Raw genomic sequence first — 15,002 nt, 5'->3', positions numbered from 1 at the left:
AATCTCTTTGTTCACAGAAAAGTGCTCACTCAATACAAACTACACGTCCCATGATGCTTAGCACAGGGCAGGAAATACGTTATCACGTCGTTGGAACCTTCAGCTGTCAGACTTTGGCCACCCTAAAAGTACAGGTTTTGTTAGCAAACTAACTCGAACTGTACAACCAGCGCCAACTTTATTTAAAGTTGTGCATCCATCTGCTCATCGATCGTTGAACGTCTGAGCTGGTGACCGAAACACTAAAATTGCACGAAGAGGAACCATCTTGTTTTAATCGCTGCTAGTTTTTGCACGACAAGCCAGCGATCCTGAGCGGGTGTAAGGGTAGATGCAGGGAGGGAGGGAGTAAAAAAAGGCAAAAGTCTTTGTGCTTCCCTTCCCCCTCATCAAAGCAAAGGGGAAATGTCTCTGTCTAAAGGAGGTAAGTGTGTTTTTTTCCCCCACTCCTTTTAAAACAGCCGTGCATATATTTAGAATATCGAGGTGCAGTTTGCGTGGAAGTAGTTGAGCTAGCTTTGTTGAAAAATGTTACCTTGCCAGGTGGAAGGCTGCATGTATGAGAGGAGCAAAAAAAGCTAGCCAGCATGTCTTTACTGCTTTCTATCATTATGCGAAGTCTCTGGACATCCTGGTGTCTGAGGGTATTCATCATAGACCTACTGATATTGCGATTTTTATTGGTAATATCTTAGCTAAAAGCTACACTCGCATCGCTTCGTTTAAGTCCCCTGTGGCGGTTAGCTAACACAGGCTTTCACGACAATAAAGGACTTTTGCCAAGCTGTAATTATCAACCAACTTGCCCCTGAGCTGGAAATTACCGCGCTGAGATTAGTTTCTCTCTTTCGGTAAAGTAAAGCACACTGGGACCACAGGTGTTTGTATTTTTCGGCCTCATGACTCATCGATTGCGTTGGGTCGTTTTGGTTTGGCCACTGTGTTAGCGCAAACATATTTTTAGCGCCGCGACCATGTAAATGTTTTTTTTTTTTTTTTTTCCTCCTCCTCTCCTCCACCCGCCCCCCGCCCCCCCGTGGTGGAAATTCCTTCATTTTTCAAACAGGCGGCGATGCCAATGAACCAGGGCGCTATCACACACTTGGCTTCCGCCTGTCACTCTCGGTGCGTGAGACTGTGCCGTGCAATTACTGTACTCCGCCGAACAAAACACACACCTTGGAAAAATCAAGGTCCCTCCTCTGCGTCACACACACGGAGCATGGTGATGATGTCAATTTACATTTCAAGTTCACCGCTTGTGCTGTTACACAATCATACTAGCGTTACCATGGTCGGGAGTACACACTGTTTTGAGAGGGCTGTGTAGATTGGCTGGGCGCTGCTCAGGCAATCATAGCCTTTGGCCTACCATGGCATGTTTTGACTTGCAGCACCAGTACCTAGGGCAGCCTCTCTTTGTTGACAGTTCGCTGGCTGCAAGCAGAAACTCCATAACTGCTGCACAGGTTCTGTGCTGCTGTTGTTGTTGTGTGCCCAAAAGCAGGCAGGAGTTGTCTCTGTGGAAGTGCTTTTTTTTTTTTTTTTTTTTCTGGCTGCTGCAAGGAGTGTTCCTTCTCAGGTCAAGGGTGGAGTGGACCTATTTACATTGTAGTCCTGTTGATGGTATTGCTGAGGCATTTTTGCAGATTGGATTCTCCCTAACAGCACTGATAGGGTTGTGTGGAAGATTATCTTTGCATGAGTCATCATTGTCTGTATATGGACCCAGGCTGGAGTTTCCTGATGGTGACTTTCCACACAGCTATTGACACTTTGATCCCATGCACAATCCAGAAATTCTTGTTCACATTACGTATGTATTACTGCACTGTGGATATTTTCCACTGAACATCTTTGGTTTTCTAAGAACTTCTGCATTTCCTGTAAAAGTGCACCAATTCGCTGCTAACGCAGCATCAGCACAAATATTGATCTGATTAAGAAACTATTATCTGTACTTAAAATGAAAAGATCTATGGGTAAATAAACCTCTTCCCATGTGAGGAAAAATGTCTGCAGGGTGAAGATGTTTCATAAGATTGCATAAAGCAAGTTGTGCCATATTTGGATATAAGACTCAGATCCTTTCTGAGAAAACTGTATCTCTGTACGTGTAATTTCCCTGTTCTCACTTGATATACTTTGACTGCAGCTGTGGCTGATGTCAGGGCACTATTGTGTTCTATTAGGCTTAACTGGAGGACCAAGCAGGTCTTGCAGCAGAAAGCTGCAGTGAAACTGGCCTTGGTTGGGGACAGAGAGCAGCTAGCGGGCCAAGTGAAGTGACATCATATTTCCCAAAGGGTCCTGACAGTTGTTGTGTTTTCAGTGGATGTGTCCAGTCTGACTGCCATGAGTCATATCCCACTCCACAGCCCTGGCCGCAGGGTCACTGCACACACCGCACACTGGCTCCCCGAACAGGACTGCTTCCTGAGAGGGGTATTACAGTATTTCAAGTCCATTAATTTTTCACAGCACACACTTCTAGTTGTAACTCAGACTTATATGTAAATATATATAATGTACAGTCTGCAGTTTTTCTGCAGCAGAAATGGATAGTTAAATATGTCTAACAGCTTGAATAAAACACATTTTGTTAGATGTTTGGCACTTCAGATGCAGGCTCGGAGTGCTCATACTTCATCCTACGCAGAGGAAATGCAAAATCTATTTTTGACTCAACGTGTGTGAGTAAATCACAATTCAATCTCTCCCTACCACGTGAAACTACCGTAGTCTGTCCAGACACAGTAGTCCTATTTTAGGGCTGCAGCACAAATTGGGCCTGTCTGACATTTCAGTGGTAGGCCATAGAATCTAAAATCTTAGTAAAACTTCACTTCCCCTCCAACTCGATCTACCAAAGGAGGGGTTTACCCAATCGTACTTCCTCCAGACTGGAGTGGTGTGACTCACTCATGGGTAAATACAACTCCACAGAAACAGTGACAAGTTAAAAATCGTTCTAACCATTGCTAACTGTTGCTAGTTTGATTAAGAGTTGTTTCATTTGTTCCAAAGTGACGGTGCCTTGCCTGTGCATTAAACCAGCTTCTCTGAACTTGGGTAGAATCATTGCACTGCCTGGTACGACCCTGTATGCAGCAAGAACAGGAAATAACCAGCCAGGTCTAAACTGTTTCTCATCATATCCCAGTGGGTGAAACTCCAGCCAAGTCTGAGCACAAGCAGATAAAGGTCAAGAAAAGTGTTCTGTTTTTCCTGTCGACCTTGCAACAAGAGCAAACATGCTGAACAAAAGTGTCCATGTCAAGAAGAGTTGAGCTGTTTTTCCTGTGTTGCTGCTCGTAAGCCTGGTAGCTGTGTCATTCTGGCAGAGACTCGCAACCCCTTGTGGGAAGTCCCAAAGGCTGCTGGTAAACTGTGTTTATGAATGGACTGCTGTCACTGAATTAACACAGAAGGGTCCTAGAGCTGGACTGTTTGCAGCAGCATACACCAGATATTCAAAGACTGTAACAGATCCTGAACTGAGACAAAACAGAAAAAAACACTGATTGATGATTTGTTAGCAGTGATTGTAATAGTAAGAAAAAAAAATGATGCCAGGATCCTCCCCTTACAATCCCCCTCCTCCTCTCTGCATTTTAGTCATCATACCAATGTCAATTAGTCATTGAGTCCACCTTCTCTCTGTTGCAGGGCCTCAGCTTTGAGTACACCTAATCTCCAGTTAGATAACAGATCATTTGCTATGGTTTGTGTCAGTGGCAACTGCAAATTGATTGTAACCTTGAGAACACTCCTTACTACCAGAATGGAATCAAATATATCCATAGGCCAATGTGGATTCATTTAAACAAGCAAAGGCCATGTAGTTGGCAGTGGTCTGAATCTGAACTTGGGATCTCTGTTGTGGCAAATGGGTTGATAAGAGTCTGTAGATGTGAAATCCATTTACCTTAGTCCTTTTACAAAACACTGCAAATTATACTAGCTTGTGCTTGCTGCTAAATACAGCTTTATTGATCACTGTATATGAAGCATGGAGCTGAGATGGTAATGGTTTTCTAAATTCTTGTCTCTAAGGGAAGAAGAAGAACCCCGGGCTGAAGCTGGCCAAAGAAGTGTTTGCGCAGCCCCCACCAGCAGCAGCAGCGTAAGGCTCCTTTTTACAATGGGGTAGTGACAGCAGCTGTACCATCCCAAGAGGGTTGCAAAATTAGAGCCTGACTGATAACATTGGCTGGGTCAATATATAAGCGTATATTAGCTCACCGCAGATACATTGGTGTTGGTGTATATGTTGGCCAATAAGGAAACAATAAATTGAAGAGACATGAGTATCAATTGTCATATCATATTTTTCTGAACTCTCAAATATTGGCTTCAGCCTCAAAATTCCACTGTCAGTCAGGCTATACTTTCCTACTATACTTTCTCTTAATGCAGATGACCAAAATTTCAAGACACAGTAATTGACATTTAGATGAGGCTTGCATTATATTTTTAAGTAAGCAAAGTTTTTAGGAAATATATATATATATTTTTTTTTTCTGAGAATGCAGCACAGTCTCTGCACTCCATTCAAAGCTCCTTTGCCTGGTGCAGATGTTAATTACAAGCTACAGAGTTACATGGGTTCAGAGAGAGTGAGACCTTGCATGGATCATTTGATTTATTATTGGTTTTTGCACTAACTTTAATCAATGTTTGCTTCAAATTCATCTTATAAATTGCTCTAATAAACATGAACTATTCCTCTAAGTGTATGAATTTACCGTTACTGAGTATTGTGGCATCAAAACTGACTACGCACTCTTGCTATTATCACACATGGTTTAATTGTTGCTCTCTCCCCGCAGGCCCCCTCGAGATCTTGACTCTAAAGCTTGCGTCACAATTGGGGATCAGGTAAAGCTGACTCTCTGCTCTGAGACACGCTGTTCAGTTTTTCTGTGGAGCTGAATACATACATTAGTGTAACGTCTGCCTCCTCTGTCCAGAACTTCGTGGTGAAGGCAGATGACTTGGAGCAGATTGCAGAGCTGGGGAGGGGAGCATACGGGGTGGTGGACAAGATGAAACATGTGCCCAGTGGTGTTATCATGGCTGTCAAGGTAGGCTACTCAGGTTACCTGATTTGACATCTTTGTAAATGCACCATACTTTTAAAATAGAAACCATGACTCATAGATGTACAACATATGATCTCAACTTGTAAACATTGGGGTCAGATCTGTGACATCTTATATTGAGAAGGGGGCCTATAGGACATTGGATACCATTTCATTTAAGCTATATCTACCCTGTGATGAAACTGACAGCCCACCTGTGATGTTTGTGTCCCCAGAGGATTCGGGCTACAGTCAACACTCTGGAGCAGAAGAGGCTCCTGATGGACCTGGACATTTCGATGAGGACAGTGGACTGCTTCTACACTGTGACCTTCTATGGCGCCCTCTTCAGAGAGGTGAAGCCGATGTTCAAATCTTAAACCATAAATCATTTGTGACTACTGCGGTCACCTGCCATCATCTTGTTTCTTCCTTTTGGGGCATCTGTTTTTTCAGGGGGATGTCTGGATCTGTATGGAGCTGATGGACACCTCTCTGGATAAGTTCTATAAAAAAGTTATTGAGAAAGGCAAAACCATCCCTGAGGACATCTTGGGAAAGATCACAGTAGCAGTATGTCCTGTCCCATATTTTACTCTAAGTACCATTAAGATATCAAGTGCATTTTCATGTACATTAAAGGACTAGTTCAAAATTTTGGGAAAATATGATTGTTCTTTCTGAGAATAACGCAATTTGTGGTTTTCTGGGAGTTAACGTGCTGTAATTATTTCTTGGCGAACAACAGCCAGGTGCAGTGACTTTCTGGAGTCTTGTCGTCACGGTGAGGTTGCCAGGCAACCAGCAATTTAGCCAGAGATGGTCTAGATGAGGTACAATTGTTCATCGAGAAATATACACATCACATAAATGACAAATTCCCCCTAAATTCCCCCTAAAATGACAGTGTCATTTTTACATTTTTGTTTGTATATGAGTCAAACAATAAGAAAAGTATCAATTTCATTCATTTCTCATCTAATTTTCAGAAAGAAAGGAATACATATATTTCCCAAAATGTAGAACTATTTATTTAAAATGGTAAATTCCGTAGAATTTAAAAAAATGTTAGCATTTTGCATGTTTGTTGCTTCATGGAAATTAATGTGACTCCAGGGAAACTACATCACCAAACCCATCCAACGATAGACATATTATACAACAAAATAAGAATTTTGTTAATTGTTTTATTTATGTGCTTGCAAAACACGAATTAGTCTCACTTAGATATCATCTACAGCTCCAGGTCTCGAGATTTTTTTATTTTTTTTGAAGAAGAAGAATTCAGTCTTTTCCTTATTTTTCTTTTTAATCCACAGATTGTCAAGGCATTAGAGCATCTGCATAGTAACCTGTCAGTGATACACAGAGGTAAGCAGATCACATCATCAGCGTGTACAGTTTTCAGTTTTCCCATTGATGTTTCTCATCATAGGTTTCCTTATCTTCTCTCTCACCATTCTCCCAACAATGTCTGTCCCCCTCCAGATGTGAAGCCCTCCAATGTTCTGATCAACACTCAGGGCCAAGTGAAAATGTGCGACTTTGGCATCAGCGGCCACCTGGTAGACTCTGTGGCCAAAACAATGGATGCAGGCTGCAAGCCCTACATGGCGGTAAGTGGGGACTGGGGAAGATCAAAGAAGGGATTCCTGGTACCGCCTAGCTGAGATTTAGGAAGGGATTCTCTAGAAATTTACTGAAGGATTGTAATGCTCAAAGTGGCCTGGCCAATGTAAATGTCTGAGGTCTTGGAAACACTCATCAGCTGGAGCAAAGCCAAAAATCCACAGTCCAGGAGCTCCTTAACCATTTTAAAATCTGGACCTCGGACTGATGGTAATCAGACCTCCACTATGCAAACACGTAAGTTTTCAAACTGGAATGTTGGCTCACAAAACCAGTGCATTATTTTAAATCCCCTGAAAAACACATTGTAGCTCACAGATTTGTTTTTAACCCAATTACACTTATTCTCATCTTTACATGGCTTTTTAACTCTTCAGTGAGTTTAATTCAAGTCTGAAATTAAAATTGCTTTTATCACTTTTTATTTATTATTATAATTCATTGTTTTTTTTTCTGTTTAGGTTTAAAGAATAAATAAAAATAAACATTATTTCTAAAAAGTACGGTATAATTATATTTTATAATTATTGATCAAAAATTTTTTTTTGATAGTGTTGGAATTTATCTGTTGCTCATAATCTCCATTTCAGCCTGAGCGGATTAACCCTGACCTCAACCAGAAAGGCTACAGTGTCAAATCAGATATATGGAGTCTTGGTATCACGATGGTGAGTAGGGCTAGATTATAGAAGTTTTGGCTTTGACTTTGTGATACTCACAGTTAGAACAGTTCTGATGTGCCAAGTTAACGCCCTTGTTGATATAGTTTTCAGTGAATTAATCATGACTATAACTGTTCTTTAATCCGGTTTAAATGTGGATAAAAACATGGTTCACAACCATGTTTTGTCTGCTGGATCATAAAGGCTTTAAAGTGTATTCACTGTGTTGCTACTATGAGCTTAGTTCATATATAGCTAACACTGGTGGCAAACACCAAAATGTAAATGTTATCTTAGTCTTATGTAATCACCTGTTCTCCGTAATCCAATCAGATCATAACAGTTATTATATGATGATAATAAAAATACTTTTTATTTACATAGTAATTTTCTTGTCAAAGTTGGAAAATGCATTGCAAGGAGTAGAAACATACAAACCTAATTTAGGTAAAACATAAAAAGCTTCTTTCACTCGTTCTCTGCCTGCTTAGGCCTGTGATGAGTGGCCTGTTGTGTCTATATACTATATTTTGTCAGATGGTTAATTGCCGTATTTACCAAACAATGTCAAAATAGATCCCATTACAGGTATCTAAGCTTTCGAAACACAACCCAGCACTAATGCTGATTCATGGTGCCCCTTGCCAATTTTATACCTATGTAGTAGTTCATGCTGTCCTCAGTTAACACATGACAAAGCTTACAAACTGACATATTTTCTATTTATGTATATTTACTTTGAATACATAAAGGAGCTTTTGTTATGTCTCATTAAATGAATTTGACACTTTTGTAGTTTAAGAAAGGTATACATCTGTAAAACTGCTTACTATTCATTAGAATTCACGTTAAAACACACATTACCTTGTCTGAATTGTCCAAACACTGTTGCATTAAATTATCTACAGTATATATATATATATAACCATAAAGTGTTCAATAGTTGAAAATCAAAATATACTGCGGAACTTTTTACATAAGTTAATAATTGTCTGAAATGTATAGAATAGTTTGAGTTGCAGTTGAGAATCAGTATTACTCACCTAGCATTTGTAAACATTGCACTGAACCATTACCAAAACTGTAACATGCGTTCACGAAATTTTATCTCTGACATGTGCAATCATAGTTGAATCCGACTCCCTCTGTCTCCTAGATTGAGCTGGCCATTTTGAAATTCCCCTATGACTCATGGGGGACCCCGTTCCAACAGCTCAAACAGGTGGTGGATGAGCCTTCTCCACAGTTGCCCGCCGACCGTTTCTCCCCAGACTTTGTAGATTTCATCTCCCAGTGGTAAGTCTCACACGGGATGACAGCACTTAGTTCCTCATTCTCCTGGCTGGTTGGGGGGAAAAAAAAAATAGCATCGAAGCCCAGCAGGGGTCAGTGTTTGCTCTGCGTTTACTGAAAGAGGTGGCATTAGTACAGTGTCTAAGTACAGTGTCTATGGAGCTATTTTTGGATATGGTTTAATATTAAATTATGATACACTTAAATTTTGATATGGTTTTTTTTTTTTTTTTTTTTTTCTCCTCACTTTTGAATTTATCTCTTGTTTTTACAGCTTAAGAAAGAAGCCAAATGAGAGACCAGCCTATACAGAATTAATGGTTAGTAGTTTTTACATTTTATTTCTCTTACCCCAAAACAAAACCATCAGCATCCCCACTGTAATGTCAAGTGTGCTCTGGTTCATGCTTTGTCCACAAGAGGCCAGGCTTACCAAATTAACCCACCAAATCTACGACGTGTGTGTTTTTCACAAGTAAATAACAACACAGGCGTCATTTAAAAAAAAAAAAAATGTTGTCATTCAAAAACATATTTCTAACTATGTTTTTCCTTCTTTTGATGCAGAAACATCCATTTTTCACCCTGCATGACTCCAAAGAGACAGACGTGGCCAGTTTTGTCAAGGTCATCCTGGATGACTGATGGGCTCCCTCCAGGCTCCACCCCATCAGGGTAGGCGGGACCTCTCAGCAAACGAACCAATGGCCTACCCTTTTTTTTTTTTTTTTTTTTTTTTTTTGTTTAAAAAAAAACAAACTCACTGGAATGAAAGACTCTCATGCACCCACACAGAACGGGGGGAGGGGGGAGGGGGGGGATGACCTAAAGACTGACAGCAGCCCAGCAGCACTGGAGTGGGAGAGTGGTGGTAATATGAACTTGTACGGCCAACTGGAGAGGTTTAATTCACTCCTCCAAGCTTCCTGTGTGCGCAATTATCCAACATGACAAATATGAACTGAACCTGATTTGTGGTTTTTGTCTTGTTCCTCTTTTGTTTTTGCCCCCACTGTCCCTTTTTATCTATCTTTTCAGAATGGACAGAGCCAGCCATTATTTTTTTGTGACACATATTGTATGAATAATTTGAATTTCATCTGCAAAACCAAGAGTTAATGTGTATGTTGTTGCATATTGAAAGCTATATTTGCATATGCGTTTGTATGTTTTCTCATTATACAGAGTTTTGATACTGTATATCGTTGACAAGTGTGAATTTTACCAGACTAGGGCCTTATTTGTCAGATGGCATCAGGTGAACAGTTTGACCTGGTTCTTCCCTGAGTCGATTGGTCAGTGCAGGGGCTGCAGTTGTCATGGGCCGGGCCGTGGAAGGCTCCAGGACTGAGACAAAACATAAGAAATGTCAAAGGTCACATTCTGGGCGAGAGGAATTGAAAGTCATTCCTGGATCGCTTGGCGGTGCGATCGGCAGGAATGTAAAGCGTCCCATATCATCAGTGATCCGAGGCGTAAGACCCTCCATACAGTGACCCCTCCGTATTCCTCCTCCTTTCTTGGGTATTAAAGAGTGGGCTCCAGTGCTGCCATTGTTACTACCTGGAAGTATTCAGGGGTTGCCTAATCCAAGCTCACAGCTTTATCTTTTTCAGTGTGCCATTTTGCAAATCGTTCTCATGAATTACTGCATTAATTGTTTTTCTCTTCTTTTTTTTTTTTGACTTGTTCTGGCATTTTGATCTTATTTCAGCAGCATTTAAACTTATTCTCCCCTTAGCCTACCTTTCTCAATTCTGGAGTCGGCATAGTCTTTACATATGAGGCACTTATGTTTTCTTTCTTTCCAGAGGCCTTATTATGCCTTAAACAGACAGTATGGTAGGGAAATAATTTATGTGTTGAAGATGTAAATACTATCTCCTTTTTTAATCTAACATGGCACTGTCCCAACCAGGCAGTGTAGATGAATGGTAGATTGGTAGGTATTAGTTAGTTTTAATGCAGTGTGACACGCGTAGACAAACACTTGTACTCACAGGGCCAGCTGACTGTCGTACACCTATTTTGGACTGATGTGCTGTCAGGCTCCACTGCTCAGGTTTCCGTGCTCTCCCTCATGAGGAGACGGCCCTTTTTTTTTTTTTTTTACCCCCAGGTCGTACTCTCCTTGAGTGCTGGACCGAGAGCCTCTTTTCAGTCCATGGCAGGCAGCCATTATCTCTTCTATCAGACCATACTATGCAGAGCCCCTTGGACTCATAACAAGAGGCCCTTGCCATGTGGCAGTTTCCCCACTCCAAGTGTTCAGAGACTGTGATGATGATGATGATGATGATGACGACGATGATGATCACGACGACGACGATGGTGGTGGTGGTGGTGGTGGTGGTGGTGGTGATGATGATGATGATGACGATAGTGATGATAACTGCCGTGCCTCTGTTCATGGCTAGCACTCATTGCCTCTCTGGTTTACACTGTAGTGTGACCTTTATCATAAGTCAGTGAGTTAGGAGTATTTATGATTGTGAATAATAAGGGAAAGCTAGCAAGACCACAAAGAAGCTGCTGTTTTTTTTTTTTTTTTTTTTGGCCTTCTTTGGATGGCCATTCCCTTGGTGTGTAAAAGTGAGTTTTTACGCTGATCACAATGAGAATGGAACACTTGCTCTACCTCTTACTCCTTCACTCTATTTGCCACCTTTTAATTGGGTGGGACTGACAAACTTGAACTATGGAAAGACAAAAAAATAAAGGCTTTATTGTTCAGTATGTCCGTTTATAGCCTTCATGTCATGATTGCTGCAGGTTTAGCAATAAAGTAAATGGTTTGTGTGGGTAATGCAAAGAAGAAGTACGGTACAATATAGTCCTGAATTTTTTTGCTTTTGAAGAAAATCCCACGAATAGACCAAAACAATTAGTTGATTCTACTTACAAGCTCTTGTGTATAGCTAAAGTTCGATATAGCTTATTCCTCTAAATAGACCTTAAACGTTGTCCAAAAACTGTTAAAAACGCATTAATGAGCCACATTGTCGCACTTGCGGACATATTTCTGCAATACCATGAACACGGGCACTGGAGTTTTGTTTCAAATATGCAGTCCTCCTGCTGCAAATAGTTTTTACTGCAGCAAAAATTGTAGTAGGTCACGTTCAGATCGAAAAAACACGAGCTCCCTGATTCATTTCAATGGTTTCAGTCTGGCAGAGCTGTGGGGGTGCAAAAAGCAATGTTCGGAAAGGTTTTGGTATTTCAACAGTTTACCTTGCGACAGTTCGAACCATAGATAAAATAGTTGCCTCTGGGAAAACTTTCTGCAGCTGTAAAATCCTGTCCACTTTGCGGCGTTTTGGCATCTGATAAGCTGTCACACTCATGAAGCTACTCAAACTAGGTGTCTTGGATTGTATCATCTCACTGGTACCTGGAGCTACACGCCCCAACCAACGCAGCCCCTTGCATTGTTTTAACACAGGGCCGTTTTTTGGCCCGAAGGCCCGCTCAATCTGCAGCTGGAAATAGTCCCCAACAAATTCACTGTTCACTCCTGTTTGAGTAATTTTTTCTAAAAACTATAGGGCCCAGCTTTTTTAGGAAATTACTCTGTAGGATTTTTTTTTTTTTTTTTTTGTAAATTAAGCTACATTTATGACCAATTTTTAAAGACTTTGGCTTCAGTAGAAAGCAATGGACGTGAGCCTGAGTGCCACAGAGAGGGTAGGGAAGTCAGGTGTTGAGGGATGCGTCAGACGCATTTTTGGTTTTGGCCTTTGATGGGATTTGTTGAAAATCAGAAAAATACAGATTAACAGTAACCTTGCTGATTGGTCTCTTCCTGCCTTCTTCTTGCTGTATTTGGTCAAATTGCATTTCAGGCTGGTCCTCAACCCACTAAATTTCCTACATCCATGTCACTAACAGTTCCACTTAAGACTACTATTCCTGCAACCTCACACTCTAATTGAGATGAGAGATACTGGAGCCAACTGATCCAACAAATAAAACGTATTTGGGTTACTACCCGCAGCAGTCTCCAACTCTCTCAAATTTCTACTCAGGCACCTGTCAGTTAGACCATGTTTTCCACTCTCCCACGTGATACTGGTAAGATGCCATAATGTAATGACAGAGTGATTGAAGCAAGAGATGGAAATGGTACACCCGGCCTCAGCACATGCACACAGAGTTATATTGCCCAGCCTTAAACCAACTTGCTGAGAAAGCAGAGCCATCAGCTTCTACAGTTCTAAGCCTGAATCGGAGCAGTCTCAGCACCTTCAGTTCTACTGGAGACAAATTGCTGCAAATTAGGATCCACAAGGGTTGAAGGTTTCACAGTTTCCAGTGCAGGTCATTCTCAAATTCAGTTGTTACAATCAGTGGTTGCCGTATGTCCGTTGCCAGTGGTATTACAGTTTCTATTTTTGTGTAAACATGCTTATGTAAGTACACAGAAGTGAAGTCACACTTCTTGGCAGTTCGTGATTCTTCTGGATGTGTGATGAAGGAAGAATTTCATTTTGATGGCTCTTTCTGAGTGCTTTTTTTTGCTCTGAACGTTAACGGCAGAGGTTAACAAAAGATCACTTTGACCTGACCACTCCGCTCTGAGTGTGTCTGTCAAAGACCGATGACTTCATGCCAGGATGAGAAAACTCAATGCCAGCAGACTGCAGGCAGTGGTCCAGTGTTGTGCAGAAGAGTGCTTTGCCAGCCAAACTAAAGACACTCTTTTTAGGAAAGAAGGCCCTTTGATGCGAACTTACATAATGCCGCTCAAAAGATCGTCATGTGAGGAGAAAATAGCCAGAAGCCAATTGAATTACTGTCCCAGCTCATTTCAACGTGGACTGTGATGCAGAAGTGAATCACTACCTCTCTAAACTGCAAATGGGCATTTTAGGAACTCAGCGGGGTGGCAGTGAAAGTGAACTCGCACACAATCCTGCTTGTTATGTACAAAATTAATGATATGAATGCTAGACAGAAAAGTGGTGGAAATGTAAAATACATTTCCAAATAAATTTAATCAAGCACTATACTTCAGCACAAACTTGGCATACTTTACTTGCTTGTTACCATTTTATGTTTCTTCTACTCCATTTCATTCCAGAGGAAATGTACTTTTTACTAGAAATATTTCATAGCTTTGGTTTTTAGTTACTTTACACATCAATATTTACATATAAAACAGATGATAAACTTATAAAATATAATGCACCATTGCAGATTAAACTACGCATTTACACTGTAATCCATCAGTGATAATACAAACATAATTGTCATATTACAATCAATTTTGATACTTTAGAGACATTTTTGCTAATATATATACTTACGTGACATTATCAGCGCAGGACTTTAACTTTGTACTACAGTATTGCTGTTTTTATTTAAATAAAGGATCTGAATACATCTTCCATCATTGCTCAAGAATGCAACATCCAGGACATTTTAGCTGCAAGATATATTTAGTCCTTTTCTTTTTCTATGTCAAAGCTCAAGCCACAGAAAAGAAATGGACAAAACGTGTGTAACCTTGGTGTGCATGCTATTTTCCTACTTTAAGGATTCAGTGATGCTGGTTGAGAATTGCTACTGATAGTTTTCAACACCATGGAAGGTCACTGATGTTGCTCAGCAAATAAAGGAAAATTATATAAAAGTCATCAAGATAGTTGAAAAGTGCAAGGTTTAATCTCAGGACATTGTATTTATGTTCAAAATCAGTGTAGTAAAATGCATTTAGTGGCACAAAATGTGCAACAGAACAATGAGAACTAGTTTTCTCAGCACCTTGAACCCCAACCCCTCAAATAATTACAGCAGGTTAGACTTGTTATACTGATACCTATTTGTAGATAGGTATAATTTTATTGATTGACAATTATTTGTCTCAAGAGCGCAGTGCAGTACCAGCAAGACAGCTGTTTATAGTCTTTTTCCAATGGTAAACAGACGCGTAAGAGACAGAGAGATTATACTATGCCTAGTTATCGCACACTTCAGACTATCTTAGCTTAGCTCAGCTTCGACGATTTAGTGAGCACCAAGTAGATAGTTGAGCACATTCTTGGATCTGTACTGATATCCAGAGTTTCTTCCTGTCCGTTCAGCCCTAACTGTTCTTTCTCTGGCAGGTCTCATCCAACAAACAAGTAGTAGTGATTAAATTCATGCCTATTTTTGCCCAGTGAAGTAAAGTTTGGGAACTCTGTTTGCTGTTGCCCCAGGGGACTCTACAGATGGACAGAAGAGTGCCAGACAAGACATGGTAAGTATGTGCAATCCATTTTAGAATTATTTCCTTAATCTTATGCCAGATCTCACGATCTCCTGACCTGCCTGCGTCCGGGAGATGGAA

The 15,002-nt window shown here is 40.7% G+C and overlaps 1 protein-coding gene across 1 annotated transcript; it reads left to right on the top strand.

Annotated features, from left to right (window-relative positions):
* Positions 1-71: 71 nt before the first annotated feature.
* Positions 72-9,377, top strand: LOC120805077 (dual specificity mitogen-activated protein kinase kinase 6-like). Its single transcript, XM_040154935.1, has 12 exons — positions 72-424; positions 4,057-4,126; positions 4,833-4,881; positions 4,974-5,087; positions 5,321-5,440; positions 5,541-5,657; positions 6,404-6,455; positions 6,573-6,700; positions 7,304-7,381; positions 8,532-8,671; positions 8,943-8,988; positions 9,236-9,377. Exons 1-12 carry the CDS (start codon positions 406-408, stop codon positions 9,311-9,313), a joined length of 1,011 nt encoding a protein of 336 aa, XP_040010869.1. The 5' UTR covers positions 72-405; the 3' UTR covers positions 9,314-9,377.
* The last annotated feature ends 5,625 nt before the right edge of the window (positions 9,378-15,002 follow it).

The sequence above is a fragment of the Xiphias gladius genome, chromosome 3 (genome assembly GCF_016859285.1).
Source record: "Xiphias gladius isolate SHS-SW01 ecotype Sanya breed wild chromosome 3, ASM1685928v1, whole genome shotgun sequence".
In the NCBI taxonomy this organism is placed as follows: Eukaryota; Metazoa; Chordata; class Actinopteri; order Istiophoriformes; family Xiphiidae; genus Xiphias; species Xiphias gladius.
The sequence above is the reverse complement of the archived record's forward strand: the minus strand, read 5'-3'. Positions and strand labels throughout refer to the sequence as shown.

Bases quoted from the DNA above. Each gene is read 5' to 3' on its own strand.
- LOC120805077 (XM_040154935.1), top strand. The intron at 5,441-5,540 runs GTGAAGCCGATG...CTGTTTTTTCAG, and splicing joins ATGGCGCCCTCTTCAGAGAG to GGGGATGTCTGGATCTGTAT. The intron at 7,382-8,531 runs GTGAGTAGGGCT...TCTGTCTCCTAG, and splicing joins GGAGTCTTGGTATCACGATG to ATTGAGCTGGCCATTTTGAA.